General features: G+C 40.0%; 1 protein-coding gene across 1 annotated transcript; it reads left to right on the top strand.

Annotated features, from left to right (window-relative positions):
- Nucleotides 1-264: 264 nt before the first annotated feature.
- RIT1 (Ras like without CAAX 1) lies at nucleotides 265-8,845 on the top strand. The gene is made up of 5 exons (XM_054293491.1): nucleotides 265-389; nucleotides 1,183-1,239; nucleotides 3,839-3,912; nucleotides 5,614-5,805; nucleotides 8,400-8,845. Exons 1-5 carry the CDS (start codon nucleotides 293-295, stop codon nucleotides 8,628-8,630), a joined length of 651 nt encoding a protein of 216 aa, XP_054149466.1. The 5' UTR covers nucleotides 265-292; the 3' UTR covers nucleotides 8,631-8,845.
- The last annotated feature ends 11,213 nt before the right edge of the window (nucleotides 8,846-20,058 follow it).

The following is a 20,058-nucleotide window of genomic DNA, read 5'->3' as shown; positions in this document are numbered from 1 at the left end:
GGCCTGCGGGTCCCGAGGGCAGGGCCGTGTCCCGGTATGTCCACGCCATGTCCCCGCCGTATCCCGTCCTGTCCCGTTGCGTACCCGCTTTGTCCCATCCTGTCCCCGCCGTGTCCCGTCCTGTCCCGTTGTGTTCCCCGTTGTGTTCCCGTCCTGTCCCCGCCGAGCCGCCGTCGGGTCCCGCCCGCTGCGCTCCCGGCCGGGGCGGGCCCGGGCGGGCGCTGAGGCGGAGGAGCCGCCGCCATTTCGGTGTCGCTGCGAGCGGGGCCGGGGCAGCGCTCAGGGGGCGGCGATGGATCCCGGAGCCCGCCCGGGCGGCGGCGGCGCCCCGGGGCAGTCCCGCGAGTACAAACTGGTGATGCTGGGCGCGGGAGGCGTCGGCAAGAGCGGTGAGTGCGGGGCTGCGGCCGCCGCCGGCCCCGGAACCCGGCGGGGCCGGGGGAAGCCGCGTTCCCTGACCGGAGCCCCGTTCTGGGCGCGGTGCCGCCGCTCCCGAGGTGTCCCGGCCCATCTCGGGGTGTCCCCATCGGGCTGTCCCGGCTCCTCTCGAGGTGTCCCGACCCCTCCTGAGGTGTCCCGGCCCATCCTCGACCCTCCCGGGCTGTCCCCGCAGGGCTGTCCCGACCCCTCCCGAGATGTCCCGGCCCATCCCGGGATATCCCCGCCAGGCTATCCCGATCCCTCCGAGGTGTCCCGGCCCATCCCGGGATATCCCCGCCAGGCTATCCCGATCCCTCCGAGGTGTCCCGGCCCATCCCGGGATATCCCCGCCTGGTTGTCCCTACCCCTCCCGGGCTGTCCCGGCTCCTCATGGGACATCACGGCCCCTCCATCCCGAGGTGTCCCGACCCCTCCCGAGGTGTCCCGGCCCATCCCGACCCTCCCGGGCTGTCCCCGCTGGGCTGTCCCGGCTCTTCCCGAGGTGTCCCGGCCCATCCCGAGGTGTCCCGGCCCATCCCGAGGTGTCCCAGCCCCTCCCGAGGTGTCCCGCTCATCGCCTTCCGCCTCCGGCCGCGTCCCGGGGCTGGTCCCGCCTTTGGACACGGGCGGAGCATCCGCGGGCCGAGGGCAGCGCCGCGCTCGGTGCGGGCCGTGCTCGGTTTGGGTCTGTGCGATAACGATGTGATGATCTGGGGAGTTGGGGGCTGAGCTGCTCACTTGTTCCCTGGTTTCTGCTTCCAGCCATGACCATGCAGTTCATCAGTCACCGCTTCCCAGAGGATCACGATCCCACCATCGGTGAGGAAAATCTCTTTTCTGTTCGTTCATTCCCTTGGCAGGTCAAGCTGTAACAGTCCGTTGCTTTAAAGCATTAAATTCAAAGATATTTGTAAATCTGGCTTGAGGTTGATCTTGGATCATTCATCAACAGGAGCATTCCCAGCAGGTCAGGGAGTGCTGCAGGCAGTGCTGACCCTCTGCAGGGCTGTGCCCAGCTCTGGCACCCTCAGCACAGCAGGGACAGGGAGCTCCTGCAGGGTGACAAAGGTGCTGAAGGGCCTGGAGGGTCCCTGCCCAGGAAAGGCTGAGGGAGCTGGGGCTGCTCAGCCAGGAGAGGAGCCCCAGGGAGAGGGACCTCAGCCCTGGGTGTGTCTGGGTGTGTCTGGGTGTCCCCAGATGTCCCTGAATGTCCCTGTATGTCCCTGGGTGTTCCTGTCTGTCCCTGGGTGTTCCCAGGTGTCCCTGGGTGTCTCTGGGTGCTCCTGGGTGTCCCCAGGTGTCTCTGGGTGTCCCTGTCTGTGAGTGTCCCTGGCTGTCCTCAGGTGTCCTGGGTGTGTCCCTGGGTGTTTCTGAATGTACCTGAGTTTCCTTATCTGTCCCAGTCTGTCCCAGTCTGTCCCAGTCCATCCCAGTGCGCAGAGGTCAGAGCAGCCCCAGGCTCTGCTCCAGGCCCAGCAATGGCCCCAGAGCCACGGGCAGGGCCTGAGCCCAGGAGCTGCCCCTGCCCAGGAGGCAGAACTGCTGCCCTGGGCAGTGCCCAGCCCTGAGCAGAGCCCAGAGAGGCTGTGGGGGCTCCGTGCCTGGGGACCCCAGAGGCACCTGGAGCAGCCCTGAGCCCTGGGGTGTCCCTGTTTGGGGACCCCAGACCCACCTGGAGCAGCCCTGAGCCCTGGGGTGTCCCTGTTTGGGGACCCCAGAGGCACCTGGAGCAGCCCTGAGCCCTGGGGTGTCCCTGTTTGGGGACCCCAGACCCACCTGGAGCAGCCCTGAGCCCTGGGGTGCCCCTACCTGGGATCTGCTGTGGTCCCTTCCCACCTGAGCCCTCTCTGTGTTTCTGTGATTTGAGAGTTCTGAGAGTGGGATGTGAATTCTGAGTTTCAGCCCTTTAATCATTTTCCATCCATCCACTCAGGGCATGCCCTGTGTCTGTCTGTGTGGGCAGGCAGGGTCTGAAAGTGCTGCTCAGCCATTTTTAGTTCTCTATTCACAGAACCCAAACTTTGTGCTGTGATCAGCTCTTTGCCGTTCACTTGTCAGGCCAAATTGTTCTCTGTGTTTGAGAAATTGGGAGGGGTGAAACAACTCTGGTGCTGTAGAACCTCAGCAGCATCTCCAGGAGAAGAGAGAATTATTTAAATTTATCTGGTATTCTAACCTGAACCAAACCAGTGGAAGGAAAAGTGGAGAGAAAAAAGCCAAAATCTTGCTGAGAATTGGTTCTTAAAGTGTGGCAGTGCTGACTGAGAGGGACAGAATATTTGTGTATTTATATATTTATAGACAGATCATTTTTATATGGTGTTTATAATAAGTAATATTTACATTTATAATAACTAATATTTACATATGTAATATATATAATTTACATATATAATATATATACACAACTAAATATTATATATATGTGAATTTGTATATATATAATATAATATAATATAATATAATATAATATTATATTATATTATATTATATTATATTATATATAATGTAATATAATATATACATATATAATAAAAATTATATAAAATAAAATAAGTATAATGTATATTATATATTATATATTTTTACATATTAATAGATATGAAATAATAATATAAATAATAATATTATAATAATATAAAATAATAAAATATATACATATATAAACACATATATACATATATACATATATACATATTATATATATACATATATATGTATGCTATTATATTATATATATGTAAATATATATTTACCTGTATAATATATATGTAATATTTACATATACAATATATAGTATTTACATATATAATATATATAATAAATTACATATAAATATTTACAATATTGTTTTGATTTATTTATTTATAATATTACTTTTAATATATAATATATAATATATAATATATAATATATAATATATAATATATTTTTATATAGATATAATTTGTAATATATTTATTAATATAATATAGTATAATATAATATAATATAATATAATATAATATAATATAATATAATATATTTATCTAAAATATAAATACATTTACATATGAAATGTTTCATATATTTTGCTGATATATATTATAATTCTAAGAAATCAGCACTTGGTGAGCAGTTCTTCCCTTGAATCACAGATATTTTCTGGCTTTGAGGAAAGCAAAGTGTTAATTCTCTGAGTTTTCCACCAAGGTGACCAAAGTGAATTTCTGGGCTGTGTGCACACGATTTTTGCACATGAAATGTTAAATCACACCAGAAAAAAAAATAGAAATTTCACTTGATTTAATGAAAACAAAGCTCAGACTGCGGCAGTGCAGTGCTCCTGGCAGGCTGGCTGCTTCTGGGGGAGCGTTTTCTTTGGGAGCTGATGAATTTTGTGCCTTTATCCCAATTTTTTGGTGTCCTGGGGGTGCAGAGGATGCCTATAAAATCCGGATCCGCATCGATGACGAGCCTGCCAACCTGGACATCCTGGACACAGCAGGACAGGTATGTGAGCAATGCCAGCGGAACTGAGAGCCTGTGAAGCAGCCTGAAATCATCAGCTGGTGGGACAGAAATCATGCAAAAAGAATGTTTGTGTTTTATTTTACTGCTTTGGTTTTATTGCACACTGAGGGGTTGGAGCTCTGTCGCTTCTCAGCACTGGAGCTGTGGCTCTGGTTCACCTAAAGACCTAGAGAAGATCAGCAAAATCATAAAAAACATGAAACATCTATGACCTAAACTTCCTTCTCTTTCAGTAATTCCATGAAAATAACCTCTTGTTGTCATCAACTTTAAAAAGTGTTTTTTCAACATTCAAAAAGTACTCCTCAATTTACCTGTCCAGTTCCAACCATCAATAAAAAAACCCCAATTTTTACAACTATAAAAATAACAAATTATAATTACAACCAGAATGAGCTTGCTGACTATAACAAACCAAAACTTTGCCATTAGCTATTTACCTTTAAAAAAAAGATTACCTTAATTAAGCTCTACAAAATTCAAAATATTTACAGAATACATTGTTAAATTATTCAAGTGTTTATTCATTATCGAAGTCACAAATTGTCGCAAACAAAATTTCACACCTGAAACAGCCCAGCCACCCTGAATGGCATAAAATTAGCAGGATGGCTTCTGAGGTAGTGTTGGAAACAGAAAAAGGTTTAATGAAAGGCAAAATAATGTTTTTTCCTTTTTAAGCAAAGAATAATGGACATCACTCCAAAGGTCCTGTGAGGTGTCTTTGTACCAAATTGAGGAGAGAAAGTTCTGGGCTTTTTGCCTTTTTAAGCAAAGAATTATTGAAGAAGTCACTCCATCAACAGGGGGGCACATCCCTACAATCCCATTTATAATTGAAAGTTTGAAAACACAAACTCAAATACCACTGGATCTGTATGGAGCTAAAATGCCATTTTGTGTTTTGTACCGCAAAACACCCCACAAAAGGGATTATTTCCTTTTTCCTCTTCTTTTTTTAGTGAATTCTGTAGGTGGACCTCCAATCAGGCAGCCCCAGGTCTGAGGTGAAGTCCCAAAGGTCCTGTGAGGTGTCTTTGTACCAAATTGAGGAGAGAAACTTCTGAGCTTTTTGCCTTTTTAAGCAAAGAATTATTGAAGAAGTCACTCCATCAACATGGGGCACATCCCTACAATCCCATTTCTAATTGAAAATTTGAAAACACAAACTCAAATACCACAGGAGCTGCATGGACCCAAAACACCACCGGATCTGTATGGAGCTAAAATGCCATTTTGGGTTTGCAGGCAGAGTTCACACCACAAAACACCCCACAAAAGGGATTATTTCCTTTGTTCTTCTAGTGGATTATCTAGGTGGGACCTCCAATCAGGCAGCCCCAGGTCTGAGGTGAAGTCCCAAAGGTTCTATGAGGTGTCTTTGTACCAAATTGAGGAGAGAAACTTCTGGGCTTTTTGCTCTTTAAACAAAGAATAATGGACATCACTCCAAAGGTCCTAAGAGTTGTCTTTGTACCAAATTGAGGAGAGAAACTTCTGGACCTTTTTCCTTTCTAAGCAAAGAATAATCGAAGTCACTCCATCAACATGGGGCACATCCCTACAATCCCATTTCTAATTGAAAATTTGGAAACACGAACCTCAAATACCACAGGAGCTGCATGGACCCACAACACCACCGGATCTGTGTGGAGCTAAAATGCCATTTTGTGTTTGCAGGCAGAGTTCACAGCCATGAGGGACCAGTACATGAGGGCAGGGGAAGGTTTCATCATCTGCTACTCCATCACGGACCGGCGCAGCTTCCACGAGGTGCGCGAGTTCAAGCAGCTCATTTACCGCGTGCGCCGCACCGACGACACGCCCGTGGTGCTGGTGGGCAACAAGTCGGACCTGACCCAGCTGCGCCAGGTGAGGGGCCCTCCCCGAGGGGCTGCTGCTCTTGGGCAATGTGGGGGAGCAAGAGGGGTTTGTCCTTTCCTTGCTGTTTGGTTGGGGTTTGTTCCCGTGGTGGGAGCGGCGCTGGTTTCGTGCAAAATGTGGTGGGAAACAAAGTCTGTTCCTTGTTGGGAGCCTGGTTACTGAGAATTTTAGGCTTTTTGTGCTCATAGAACAAGAGAACGCTGCATTTGACCTGAAGACTTCGAAAATGGAATGATAAAACTGAGATTAAGAGTGTGTAGTTTGAATAGAAGTGTTTAATATCATATGGTGAAGAACTTAGGGTTTAAGTTTAAGAGAAACAAAGCCTGTTGGAACCCTGGATTCTGAGGATTTCACTTTCTGTGCTGCCAGGCACTGACTTCCGACAGAACATTGCATTTGACCTGAAGCCTTCCAAAATTAAATGATAAAACTGAGATTAGGAGTGTGCAGTTTGAATAGAAGTGTGTAATATCACATGGTGGAAAACTTAGAGTTTAAGAGAAACAAAGTATGTTGGAACCCTGAATTCTGAGAATTTTGGACTTTCTGTGCTCATAGAACAAGAGAACATTGCATTTGACCTGAGGCTGTGAAGAAGCCTTCCAAAATGGAATGAGAGAACTGAGATTAAGAGTGTATAGTTTGAATAGAAATGTGTAATAATACATGGTGGAAAACTTAGAGTTTAAGAGAAACAAAGCCTGTTGGAACCCTGGATTCTGAGGATTTTACTTTCTGTGCTGCCAGGCACTGACCCCCAAGAGAACATTGCATTTGACCTGAAGCCTTCCAAAATAAAGTGAACAGAACTAGGATTATGGGTGTGCAGTTTGAATAGAGGTGTATTATATCACACGATAAAGAACTGAGAGTTTAAGAGAAACAAAGTCTGTTGGACCTCTGGATTCTGAGGATTTTGGACTTCCTGTGCTCACAGAACAAGAAAACCCTGCATTTGACCTGAAGCCTTCCAAAATTAAATGATAAAACTCAAGAGTGTGCAGTTTGAATAGAAGTGTGTAATATCACGTGGTGGAAAACTTAGAGTTTAAGAGGGAACCTTGGATTCTGAGGATTTCACTTTCTGTGCTGCCAGGCACTGACTCCCAAGAGAACCCTGCATTTGACCTGAAGCCTTCCAAAATTAAACGATAAAACTGAGATTAAGAGTGTGCAGTTTGAATAGAAGTGTGTAATATCACATGGTGGAAAACTTAGAGTTTAAGAGAAAAAAAAACTTCAAAAGTTTTTCTTTTAAACTTAGAGTTTAAAAGGAAAAAAGAGAACACTGCATTTGACCTGAGGCCATGGAGAAGGCTTCCAAAATTGAATGATAGAACTTGTATGAGTGTGTAGTTTGAATAGAAGGGTGTAATACCACATGGTAAAGAACTCAGTTTAAGTTTAAGAGAAACAAAATCTGTTGGAACCCTGACCAAGGTGTGCACTCATTTTGCAGGTGTCCAAGGAAGAAGGCTCTGCCTTAGCACGGGAAATCTTTGGAGCTGAGGGGAAATGTTCTGTGTTAGGGCTTGGAGTGCCCACAGAGAGGGACAGAGAGAAAACAGGGAAAGGCAAAGAAATAAATTGCTGGGGTTTGGCTTCCCTGACCAGAGTGTGCACTCATTTTCCAGGTGTCCAAGGAAGAAGGCTCTGCCTTAGGATGGGTGGAATCAATCTGTGCTTGGAGCACAAAACAGGGAAAAGCAAAGGAATAAACTCCTGAGTTTTGCCTCCCTGAGCAGGGTGTGCTGCTGTTTTCCAGGTGTCCCAAGGAGGAAGGCTCTGCCTTAGGCTTGGAGTGTCCATAGAGAGGGACAGAAAGCAAAACAGGGAAAGGAGAAGAAATAAATTGCTGGGATTTGGCTTCCCTGACCAAGGTGTGCACTCATTTTCCAGGTGCCTGAGGAGGAAGGCTCTGCCTTAGCACAGGTGGAATCTCTCCTTTGGATCTGGGGGGAATCGATCTGTGCCTGGAGCACAAAACAGGGAAAGGCAAAGGAATAAATTGCTGGGGTTTGGCTTCCCTGACCAGGTTGTGCACTCATTTTCCAGGTTTCCATGAAGAAAGGCTCTGCCTTGGCACAGGAAATCTTTGGAGCTGGGTGGAAATGTTCTGTATTAGGGCTTGGAGTGTCCATAGAGAGGGACAGAGAGAAAACAGGGAAAGGCAAAGGCATGAGGGCTTTGGCTTCCCTGATCAAGTTGTGCACTCATTTTCCAGGTGTCCAAGGAGGAAGGCTCTGCCTTAGCATGGGTGGAATCAATCCTCTGGAAATCTTTGGAGCTGAGGGGAAATGTTCTGTGTTAGTGCTTGGAGTGCCCACAGAGAGGGACAGAGAGCAAAACAGGGAAAGGAGAAGAAATGAATTGCTGGGGTTTGGCTTCCCTGACCATGGTGTGCACTCGTTTTCCAGGTGTGCACTCACACACCTGGAAGGCTCTGCCTTAGCACAGGTGGAATCTCTCCTTTGGGTCTGGGTGGAATCAATCTGTGCCTGGAGCACAAAACAGGGAAAGGCAAAGGAATAAACTCCTGGGTTTTGCCTCCCTGAGCAGGCTGTGCTGCTGTTTTGCAGGTGTCCAAGGAGGAAGGCTCTGCCCTGGCCAGGGAATTCAGCTGCCCCTTCTTTGAGACCTCGGCCGCCTTCCGCTACTACATCGACGACGTTTTCCACGCGCTGGTGCGCGAGATCCGCCGCAAGGAGAAGGAGGCCGTGATGGCCATGGAGAGGAAATCCAAGCCCAAAAGCAGCGTCTGGAAAAGACTCAAGTCCCCCTTCAGGAGGAAGAAGGATTCAGTCACTTGAACAGCAAATTCCTCTGCAGAGCAGGACGAAAGCTGTGACCTTTTGTAGCCAGAGGAGCTCGGTGGCGACGCTGAGGGGACGTGTGGCACCTGAGGGGGTTTGTGAGGGAGGGAACGCCTCGCCCCGCCAGTTGTTTTTGTTTAGAACCGTGTTGCCTTGATTCTGGGGGTTGAACTTCACACCCAGTGCCAGTTGTACTTGGTTTGTTTTCATTTTTTATTTTTACTGGACCCAGCAGGTCACCAAAGCCCGTGGGTTGGTGGCCTTGCACTTTGGAGTGTTTGTCCTTGGTCACAGCAGAGGAGCTGAACTGTGCAAAACATTGATCCAGCCTCACTGAATCTGGGGTTTTTCCTGGAGGAAAAGAGGATTTTGCTGCTCCCCACAGTGTGAGAGGCTGAGCAAAGTGTCATGCCCTTGGAGGCCACCGAATTTCTTTTGGGACAGATTTCTTTCCAGGAAAATGGACGTGGAATCGTTGTGTGATCAGTGCTGCAGGTGGGATGTAAACAAGCCAGAATAATCCCAGAATCATTTCAGCTGGAAAGGTCTCTGGGATCAGTGACCCAGCACCATTTTGTCACCACATCCAGTCCCTCAAACGCCTCCAGGTGGGACAGTGACACCTGTGCAGGTGACCCAGACTTTGTGAAGCTCATAAAGAAGGATTTTGATGCTCTTAAGAATCATTTTGATGCTCTAAAGAAGGATTTGATGCTCTAAAGAAGGATTTTGATGCTCTAAAGAATGATTTGATGCTCTAAAGGAGGATTTGATGCTCTAAAGGAGGATTTTGATGCTCTAAAAGTTGATTTTCAGCTGAGGCAGAAGCTCCACACCTGAGGGACCCTGTGCCCTGGAGCTGATGGATTTTCCAGCAATTTTGGGAGCAGGTCCTGGGTCCGCCTGTGGATTTTGCTTATTTAATCAGTTCTGTGCCATCCTAAAGGAAACTGGGATTTTTGGGGAGCTGTTTTGCAGAGAAAAATGCTGATCCTGAGGCTCTGGGTCCAGAACTGCCTCTCCCTGAGCTTTCCCTGAGCATTTCTGGAGCAGAGCAGGGAGGAACAGCAGCTCCTCCCCTGTGCAGGTGACCCAGACTTTGTGAAGCTCATAAAGAAGGATTTGATTCTCCAAAGAAGGATTTTGATGCTCTAAAGAAGGATTTTGATGCTCTGAAGAAGGATCTGTTGCTCTAAAGAATGATTTGTTGCTCTAAAGAAAGATTTGATGCTCTAAAAAATGATTTTGATTCTCTAAATAAGGATTTGATGCTCTAAAGAAGGATTTGATGCTCTAAAGGAGGATTTTGATGCTCTGAAGAAGGATTTGATGCTCTAAAGAAGGATTTTGATTCTCTAAATAAGGATTTTGATGCTCTAAAGAAGGATTTGATGCTCATAAAGAAGGATTTGATGCTCTAAAGAAGGATTTTGATGGTCTGAAGAAGGATCTGTTGCTCTAAAGAAGGATTTTGATGCTCTAAAAATGATTTTGATTCTCTAAATAAGGATTTTGATGCTCTAAAGAAGGATTTGATGCTCATAAAGAAGGATTTGATGCTCATAAAGAAGGATTTTGATGCTCTAAAAATGATTTTGATTCTCTAAATAAGGATTTTGATGCTCTAAAGAAGGATTTGATGCTCATAAAGAAGGATTTGATGCTCATAAAGAAGGATTTGATGCTCTAAAAATGATTTTGATTCTCTAAATAAGGATTTTGATGCTCTAAAGAAGGATTTTGATGCTCTGAAAGTTGATTTTCAGGGTGTCAGAAGCTCCACACCTGAGGGACTTTGCCCTGGAGCTGATGGATTTTCCAGCAATTTTGGGAGCAGGTCCTGGGTCCTCCTGTGGATTTTGCTGTTTAATAAGCAAAATGAACAGCTGGGTCACTCAGATATGGATAAAAGAAATTTCTCTGAGCCAAGTTCAGAGAAAAATTCCAGAAAATTCTCTGGAATCATTGATTGGGAGAGTTAAAAAGCTGATTAGACTTAATAATCTCCTCTCAGCTCTGTGCTGCACTGTCAGTGCCATCCAAACTGCAAAAGGGTTGGTAAAATAAATATTTAAAAAATATGTATATATCTATATGTAAAACATTCTTATTCCCTAAAAAATCCTGTGCCTGTTGGTTTGGAGAATTATTTTCTTTGTGGAAAACTTCAACAGAAGAGAAGTGTGGCAGGGCAGATTTGATATTTGCTTTGTGATTGAGCTGAACATTTCAATTTATTTCCATTTATTTCTCATCTCCTCCCTGCTGCGCAATCACAGAGTCCAAAAAATGGTTTGGAAAATTCAGATTGAAGCAAAAAACGCCTGAGGAAAATTCAGAATTTCTGACTCCTGTGTGAACAGCCATCAGTGATTTTCTCATTTTTGGATTAAAATCTGCCTAAAATTCAAATAAAAAGCCAAAAACCGGAGGAAGGGGAGGAGGAATCACCCCAAAAAAATGGAATTTTGTGCCTTACCCGAGTCCTGCAGTGCAGTTGAGCTGTTCACTAAAATTCTGTCGCTTCTAGAATTCATAGAATTCACAGTTTCCTTTAGAACAGCAGCCAGCACTTTTTTTGGTTTTATTTTTATTTGTATTTTTTTTTTTACACAGTGTTATTCAAAGAGTTTTTATTTTTTGGCATGTATAAATTTGTACACAGAACAATGGCTTTATTTGACACAATATATATAATTTTGAATACAAACTTTTGCATTGGGTGTCTCAGTCTGTGGTGGGGTTGCTCAAGGAGGAAAGTTCATTGTAAATTTGGGGGAAAAAATGGGATTTAAGTGGTGCAAAACCTGAAAATTCAGTGAGTTTGGTGCTAAATTGTTGAAATGTGAACATTTTCCACCTGAATTTTATCTGTGGTGATTTTCCAAGGAAAGAATTTGTCAGATTTTGCCTTTTTCTGACCCAGGGATGGGAAAACTGAGAGGAGTTGGAAAAACTTTTATTCCATTTTTAGTCTCATGTGAAAGGTGGGACAATACAAATATTAAAATTGACACCATCACAATCAAAACCAACTATTAATTAATTAATAAAATTAATTAATTAAAATACATTAGAAGTGTTTCTTAATCTATCACCTTTAACTACTCTATATTAAAAATACCTCAAAACTAATCAACTAAAATTATCTCTGGTAAATCCTGCTACAATCCATATTTCATAATTCTATTTTTCCAAAATAATATAATAGAATATAATGTAATATAATGTAATATAATGTAATATAATATAATATAATATAATATAATATAATATAATGTAATATAATATAATATAATATAATATAATACACTATAATGTAATATGATATAATATAATATAATATAACATAACATAACATAACATAATATAATATAATATAATATAATATAATATAATATAGCATAACAATATAGTATAATATAATATAATGTAATGTAATATAATGTAATATAATATAATATAATATAATATAATATAATATAATATAATATATATTTATAGTTACATATTTGTATTTATAAAATATTGTTTCTTTACATATCTATATATAATCTATAGTATATAAATATATAAATTAGGTATATATATAAAAATATATTAAAAGTACACACATTATAAATATACATTATATACACATTTTTATATTTCTATATACACATTATATAGATACACATTATTTTTTAATTTTATATATACATTATATATACATTTAAATATTTTATACATATATGCACATTATATATATACATTATGTATATATCATGTATATATACATTATATATATGTTTTTATATATATTATCGCTCTTACATTATATATCCTTATTTATATTTACATTCATATGTTTATATTGTATATATACATTATATTGACATTATTCTATTATATATACATTATATAAGCATATGTGTATATATATTACATATATGTGTATATATATGTACATGTTATTATTGTAACATATTTTGTATATATATGATAATGATTATAATATAATATAATATAATATAATATAATATATGATATGATATGATATTATATGATATAATATGATATTATATAATATGATATGATCTAATATAATATAATATAATATAATATAATATAATATAATATAAATTTGTATTTATAAAATAGTGTTTATTTACATATCTATTTATAATCTATAGTACTTAAATATATAAATTTTGTCTATACATAAAAATATAAAATATACACACATTATATATGTTATATTATATTATATTATATTATATTATATTATATTATATTGCACTCCATTGCATTGCATTGCATTGCATTGCATTACATTACATTACATTATATTACATTCTATTACATTCTATTACATTACATTACATTATATTACATTATATATACATACAAATATGTTACAATAATAATGTGCATTTTTATATTTAAACACATATATATATCTGTTATATAACACATTTTTATATATAAACACATTTTTATATTTAAAATACAAAATCTGTGGAATCTTCCTGCTTGGTGAAAACATCTCCTCGTTTGGGGTGGGTTTGTCCTTTGCTCCAAGCCATAAAACCCTTTCTAAATAACATAAAATACCCTTTGGCCCTTGGTTATCCAGCCAGACTGGCTCAGCAATTCTTTATTTTATATCAAAACCTGCTTCCATTTCTGTTTCATTTTCAGGTTCCACATCCAGAGCAGACGCATCTGAGGGAGCCGGGCCACGGAACCATTTATTTATTTCTCTTTTCCCGCCTTGTCCAACCCATTCTGTTCACGCTTTTTTCTTCCTTTTTTTCCCCTCTTTTTATGATGCAAATCCTTTCATTTCCTGGAAGAACCTGAAACCGTGGGGTGTGAAAGGAATCCAGCAGAGAAGGGTGAGGAGAAATTCCCTTTCACATGCTGGGGTTGAACTCCGATTATTCCCCTGATAAACACAGGATTTGTGGTGAGAACCCGCTGGAAGGGATGGAGCGTCCCGATGGGTGGTGAAATCCCAAAACTCTAAAAAAAATTATCCCAAAACTCTAAAAAAAAATATCCAAAACCTCTAAAAAAAAATATCCAAAACCTCTAAAAAAATATCCAGAACTCTAAAAAAAAAAAAAAAAAAAAAAAATCCAAAAACTCTAAAAAATAAAATCCCAAAACTCTAAAAAAGAAACCCCAGACCTCTAAAAAAACAATTCCCAAACTCTAAAAGAAATCCCAAAACTCTAAAAAAATTCCTAAAACTCTAAAGAAAAAATCCCAACACTCTGAAGAGAAAATCCCAACACTCTAAAACAAAATCGCAAAAGTCTAAAAATAAATCCCAAAACTCTAAAAAAAACCCCCAAAACTCTAAAAACAAAATCCAAAACTCTAAAAACAAAATCCAAAACTCTAAAAAAGAGAAAATCCTAAAACTCTAAAAAAGAGAAAATCCTAAAACTCTAAAAAAGAAACCCCAAACCTCTAAAAAAGCAATTCCCAAACTCTAAAAGAAATCCCAAAACTCTAAAAAAATTCCTAAAACTCTAAGGGAAAAATACCAAAATTCTAAAATATTCCAAAACTCTAAGAAAAAATCCCAACACTCTGAAGAGAAAATCCCAACACTCTAAAACAAAATCGCAAAAGTCTAAAAATAAATCCCAAAACTCTAAAAAAACCCCTAAACTCTAAAAAAGAAATCACAAACCTCTAAAAAAACCCCTAAACTCTAAAAAAAATTTGCAAAACTCTAAAAAAAACCCCAAATTATATCAGATTATACCAAATCAGACCAAATTATACCGGATCAAGCCAAATTATACCAGATTTTACCAAATTATAGCAGATCAAACTAAATGGTACCAAATCCAACCAGATTGTACCAAATTATACCAAACCAAACCAAATCAAATTATACCAGATTGTACCAAGTCTAACCAAATGATACCAAATTAAACCAAATTAGACCAAATTCACCAAATTAGACCAAATAATAATGCTGTGCAGGTTGCTGAGCGTTTTGGGATGGGCTAAGGTTTAAGTAAAAAGTAAAGCTTAAATAAAATTAAATAAAGGTTTAAGTAAAAAGCGTTGTCACAGGATTGTGGGATGGTTTAGGTTGAGATGGAGCTGAAAACTCCTCCAGTGCCACCTCCACCATCCCAGGGGCTGCAGCCCCGTCCAGCCTGGCCTTGGGCACTGCCAGGGGCAGCCACAGCTGCTCTGGGAAATTTGTTTTAATGAATTTAATCCCAAATATCCAAAGATTGGGGAGCTCAGGAGTTTCAGATCCTCATCCCCCAGTTTAGGTGCAAGGGGATTTTTGGGCAATGTTCTCACAGAACCATGGAATGGTTTGGGTTAAAACAAACCCAAAAATTAAAACAGTCCCATGGGCAGGGACATTTTCCACCATCCCAGGGTGCTCCCAAAGTGTCCAACCTGGCCTTGGAGACCTCCAGGAGCAGCCACAGCTTCTCTGGGAAATCCATTTTAATGAATTTAATCCCAAATGTCCATGGTTAGCTCAGGAGTTTCATCTCCATTTGCAGCTTCTCACTCCCCCAGTTTAGGTGCAAGGGGATTTTTAGTGAGGGGAATTCTTCTGGGTGATGTTCCCATAGAACCATGGAACGGTTTGGGTTAAAATAAATCCAAAAACTCATCCAGTGCCATGGCAGGGACATTTTCCACCATCCCAGGGTGCTCCAAAGTGTCCAACCTGGCCTTGGACACTGCCAGGAGCACCCACAGCTTCTCTGGAAAATCTGTTTTAATGAATTTAATCCAGAACATCCAAAGATTTCTGAGCTCAGGAGTTAAGAGTCAGATCCTCACCCCCCAGTTTAGGTGCAAGGGGATTTTTGGGCAATGTTCTCACAGAACCATGGAATGGTTTGGGTTGAAAGAGATCCAAAAACTCATCCAGTCCCAAGAGCAGGGACATTTTCCACCATCCCAGATTGATCCAAGCCCTGCCCAACACTGCCAGGGATCCAGGGGCAGCCACAGCTGCTCTGGGAAATCCGTTTGAATCAATTTAATCCCGAACATCCAAAGACTGGGGAGCTCGGGAGTTTCAGCTCCTCACCCCCAGTTTGGGTACAAGGGGATTTCTGGGCGCTGTTCCCAATCACGTTTGGGTCTGGAGTGGTTTGGGTTGAAATGAACCCAAAATCCCCTCAGGGCCCTCCCTCCATCCCGGCTGTTCCAGGCCCGCCCTTGGCTCCATCCCCGCCCTCCCAGCGAGGAACCCCTGCCCCAAACCCGGCCCCGAACCCGGCCCCGAACCGGCCCCGAACCCGGCCCCGAACCGGCCCCGAACCGGCCCCGAACCCGGCCCCGAACCGGCCCCGAACCGGCCCCGAACCCGGCCCCGAACCCGGCCCGAACCCGGCCCCGAACCCGGCCCCGAACCGGCCCCGAACCCGACCCCAAACCCAGCCCCGAACCGGCCCCGAACCGGCCCCGAACCGGCCCCGAACCCGGCCCCGAACCCGGCCCCGAACCGGCCCCGAACCCGGCCCCGAACCGGCCCCGAACCGGCCCCGAACCCGGCCCCGAACCGGCCCCGAACCGGCCCCGAGCCCGACCCCGAACCCGGCCCCAAACCCGGCCCCGAACCGGCCCCGAACCCGGCCCCGAACCGGCCCCGAACCGGCCCCGAACCGGCCCCGAGCCCGGCCCCGAGCCCGGCCCCGAACCGGCCCCGAACCGGCCCCGAACCGGCCCCGAACCCGGCCCCGAACCGGCCCCGAACCGGCCCCGAACCCGGCCGGCAGCCTGGCCCTGCTCCCCTGGTCCTGCCTCTCCGTAACAAAGAAATGAATTAAAATTGATTTTATCAATCATCTCTGTCCATTATAGAGAAATCAATTAAATAAAATAATTGATTTTTATCAATCATCTCTGTCCATAATAGAGAAATCAATTAAATATAATAATTGATTTTTATCAATCATCTCTGTCCATAATAAATAAGTAAATAAAATAAAATAAATAATTGATTTTATCAATAATCTCTGTCCATAATAAATAAATAAATTAAATAAAAAAAAATTATTTTTATCAATAATCTCTGCCCATAATAAAGAAATAAATCAATAAATAATTGATTTTTATCAATAATCTCTGTCCATCCTCTTGCTTGGCTCCTTCATGGCCACCCTGAGTCCTCCTCTCTCCCAGCCCTGCTTTAATTCAATATTTAATTCAACATTTAATTCAATATTTAACTCAATATTTAACTCAATATTTAATTCAACATTTAATTCAATATTTAACTCAATATTTAACTCAATATTTAATTCAGCATTTAATTCAATATTTAACTCAATATTTAACTCAATATTTAATTCAATATTTAATTCAATATTTAATTCAATATTTAATATAATTTTAATTCAACATTTAATTCAACATTTAATTCAACATTTAATTCAATATTTAACTCAATATTTAATTCAACATTTAATTCAATATTTAATTCAATATTTAATTCAACATTTAATTTAACATTTAATTCAACATTTAATTCAATATTTAATTCAACATTTAATTTAATATTTAATTCAACATTTAATTTAATATTTAATTCAATATTTAACTCAATATTTAATTCAATATTTCATTCAACATTTAATTCAATATTTAACTCAATATTTAATTCAATATTTAATTCAATATTTAATATAATTTTAATTCAACATTTAATTCAATATTTAATTCAACATTTAATTCAATATTTAATTCAATATTTAATTCAACATTTAATTCAACATTTGATTCAATATTTATTCAATATTTAATTCAATATTTCATTCAACATTTAATTTAATATTTAATTCAATATTTAACTCAACATTTAATTCAATATTTAACTCAATATTTAATTCAATATTTAATTCAATATTTAATTCAATATTTAATCCAATATTTAATTCAATATTTAATATAATTTTAATTCAACATTTAATTCAATATTTAATTCAACATTTAATTCAATATTTAATTCAATATTTAATTTAATATTTAATTCAATATTTAACTCAATATTTAACTCAATATTTAATTCAACATTTAATTCAATATTTAATTCAACATTTAATTCAACATTTGATTCAATATTTAATTTAATATTTAATTCAATATTTAATTCAACATTTAATTCAACATTTAATTCAATATTTAACTCAATATTTAATTCAACATTTAATTCAATATTTAATTCAACATTTAATTCAACATTTGATTCAATATTTAATTTAATATATAATTCAATATTTAATTCAAAATTTAATTCAATATTTAACTCAATATTTAATTCAATATTTAATCCAATACTTAATTCAACATTTAATTCAATATTTATTCAATATTTAATTCAACGTTTTATTCAATATTTAATCCAATATTTAACTCAATATTTAATTCAATATTTAATTCAACGTTTAATTCAATATTTAACTCAACATTTAACTCAACATTTAACTCAACATTTAATTTAATATTTAATTTAATATTTAATTCAACATTTAACTCAACATTTAACTCAACATTTAATTCAACATTTAACTCAATATTTAATTCAATATTTAATCCAATACTTAATTCAACATTTAACTCAACATTTACCTCAACATTTAACTCAACATTTAATTTAATATTTAACTCAACATTTAACTCAACATTTAACTCAACATTTAACTCAACATTTAATTCAATATTTAATTCAATATTCAACATTTACCTCGCCATTTGCCTCCCATTTTCCTCTGCCCTCCCTGTGTTTGGGTGCTCGGCGCTTTCCCAGCCGGGATTCGGATTCCGGCCGCGGGTTCGGTGCCGGTCCCGCGCGGGGCGGGGGCAGCGCAGTCACAGCCGGTTCATCGCATTGGATTCATCGGATTTGATTGGATTTTATTTCATTTGCCGGAACAAACTCCACGTACAAGGCAGCGTTACAGGACGGAGGCGAGCTCACAGCGTTGTGCGCTTCCACACGGCTCCAGTCAGGTTTGTTTTTGCTTTTTATTCTTTTTTTTTTTTATTATTATTTTATTTATTTTATCTTTATTTTTTTTTTTTTTTTCCACACAAAGCCGTTCCGAGTTCGTTTTTACAGCAGGAGACGCGAGGTGAAGGATGAAACCACGGCTGGGAGGTTTTACGGCGAGTCTGCTGCCGCTTTTTTACCGTCTTATTTTGCATTTTTTTTACCTTTTAAAAAATAGAAAATCTGAATTTTTTCCGCTTCCCTATGATTCCGGAAGAGTGTTGGAGCTACTCCTACCTGCCCGACAGCCTAAATCTATTTACCCTGAGCGTTTTCCTTGACAAAAAAATTCATTTATTTTTCCTTTCGACCGAAGGAATTTTGAAGATCATCTCTTCAAAGGGACCAAAGGGAAAAGGGAATTCTTGTTGCTGCTTTTTAGTCCTGGTCATGTCTTTGGAAAGGATTTTCTGAGGGAAAAATGGTGGAAAAATGGAGAAAAATGGTGGAAAATGGTGGAAAATGGTGGGAAAATGGGGAAAAATGGTGGAAAATGGTGGAAAAATGGAGAAAAATGGAGAAAAATGGTGAAAATGGTGGAAAATGGTTGAAAATGGAGAAAAATGGTGGAAAATGGAGAAAAATGGTGGAAAATGGTGGAAAATGGTGGAAAATGGTGGAAAATGGTGGAAAATGGAGGAAAATGGGGAAAAATGGTGAAAAATGGTGAAAAATTGTGGAAAATGGTGGAAAATGGTGGAAAAATGGTGGAAAATGGGGAAAAATGGAGAAAAATGGTGGAAAATGGTGGAAAATGGTGGAAAAATGGAGAAAAATGGTGATAAATGGTGGAAAATGGAGTAAAATGGAGAAAAATGGAGAAAAATGGTGGAAAAATGGTGGGAAAATGATGAAAAATGGAGAAAAATGGTGGAAAATGGAGGAAAATGGGGGAAAATGGTGAAAAATGGTGAAAAATTGTGGAAAATGGTGGAAAATGGTGGAAAAATGGTGGAAAAATGGTGGAAAATGGTGGAAAATGGTGGAAAAATGGAGAAAAATGGTGAAAATTGGGGAAAAATGGTGAAAAATGGTGAAAAAATGGAGAAAAATGGAGAAAAATGGTGAAAAATGGTGAAAAATGGTGGGAAAATGGTGGGAAAATGGGGAAAAATGGAGAAAAATGGTGGGAAAATGGTGAAAATTGGGGGAAAATGGTGAAAAATGGTGGAAAATGGAGAAAAATGGTGAAAAATGGGGAAAAATGATGGAAAATGGTGGAAAATGGAGTAAAATGGTGAAAATGGTGGAAAATGGTGGAAAAATGGAGAAAAATGGGGAAAAATGGTGAAAAAATGGTGAAAAATGGAGAAAAATGGAGAAAAATGGTGGAAAATGGAGAAAATTTGAGAAAAATGGTGGAAAATGGGGAAAAATGGAGAAAAATGGAGAAAA

This window comes from Melozone crissalis, unplaced genomic scaffold (genome assembly GCF_028551555.1).
Source record: "Melozone crissalis strain CALT ecotype California unplaced genomic scaffold, PUWL_Pcris_2 ptg000153l_1, whole genome shotgun sequence".
Lineage (NCBI taxonomy): Eukaryota > Metazoa > Chordata > Aves > Passeriformes > Passerellidae > Melozone > Melozone crissalis.
The sequence above is the reverse complement of the archived record's forward strand: the minus strand, read 5'-3'. Positions and strand labels throughout refer to the sequence as shown.

Excerpts from the sequence above, each read along its gene's own strand:
- RIT1 (XM_054293491.1), top strand. The coding sequence starts at position 293 with ATGGATCCCGGAGCCCGCCCGGGCGGCGGCGGCGCCCCGGGGCAGTCC. Across the intron at positions 390-1,182 it reads GGGAGGCGTCGGCAAGAGCG|CCATGACCATGCAGTTCATC; the intron begins GTGAGTGCGGGG and ends TTCTGCTTCCAG. Across the intron at positions 3,913-5,613 it reads TCCTGGACACAGCAGGACAG|GCAGAGTTCACAGCCATGAG; the intron begins GTATGTGAGCAA and ends TTGTGTTTGCAG.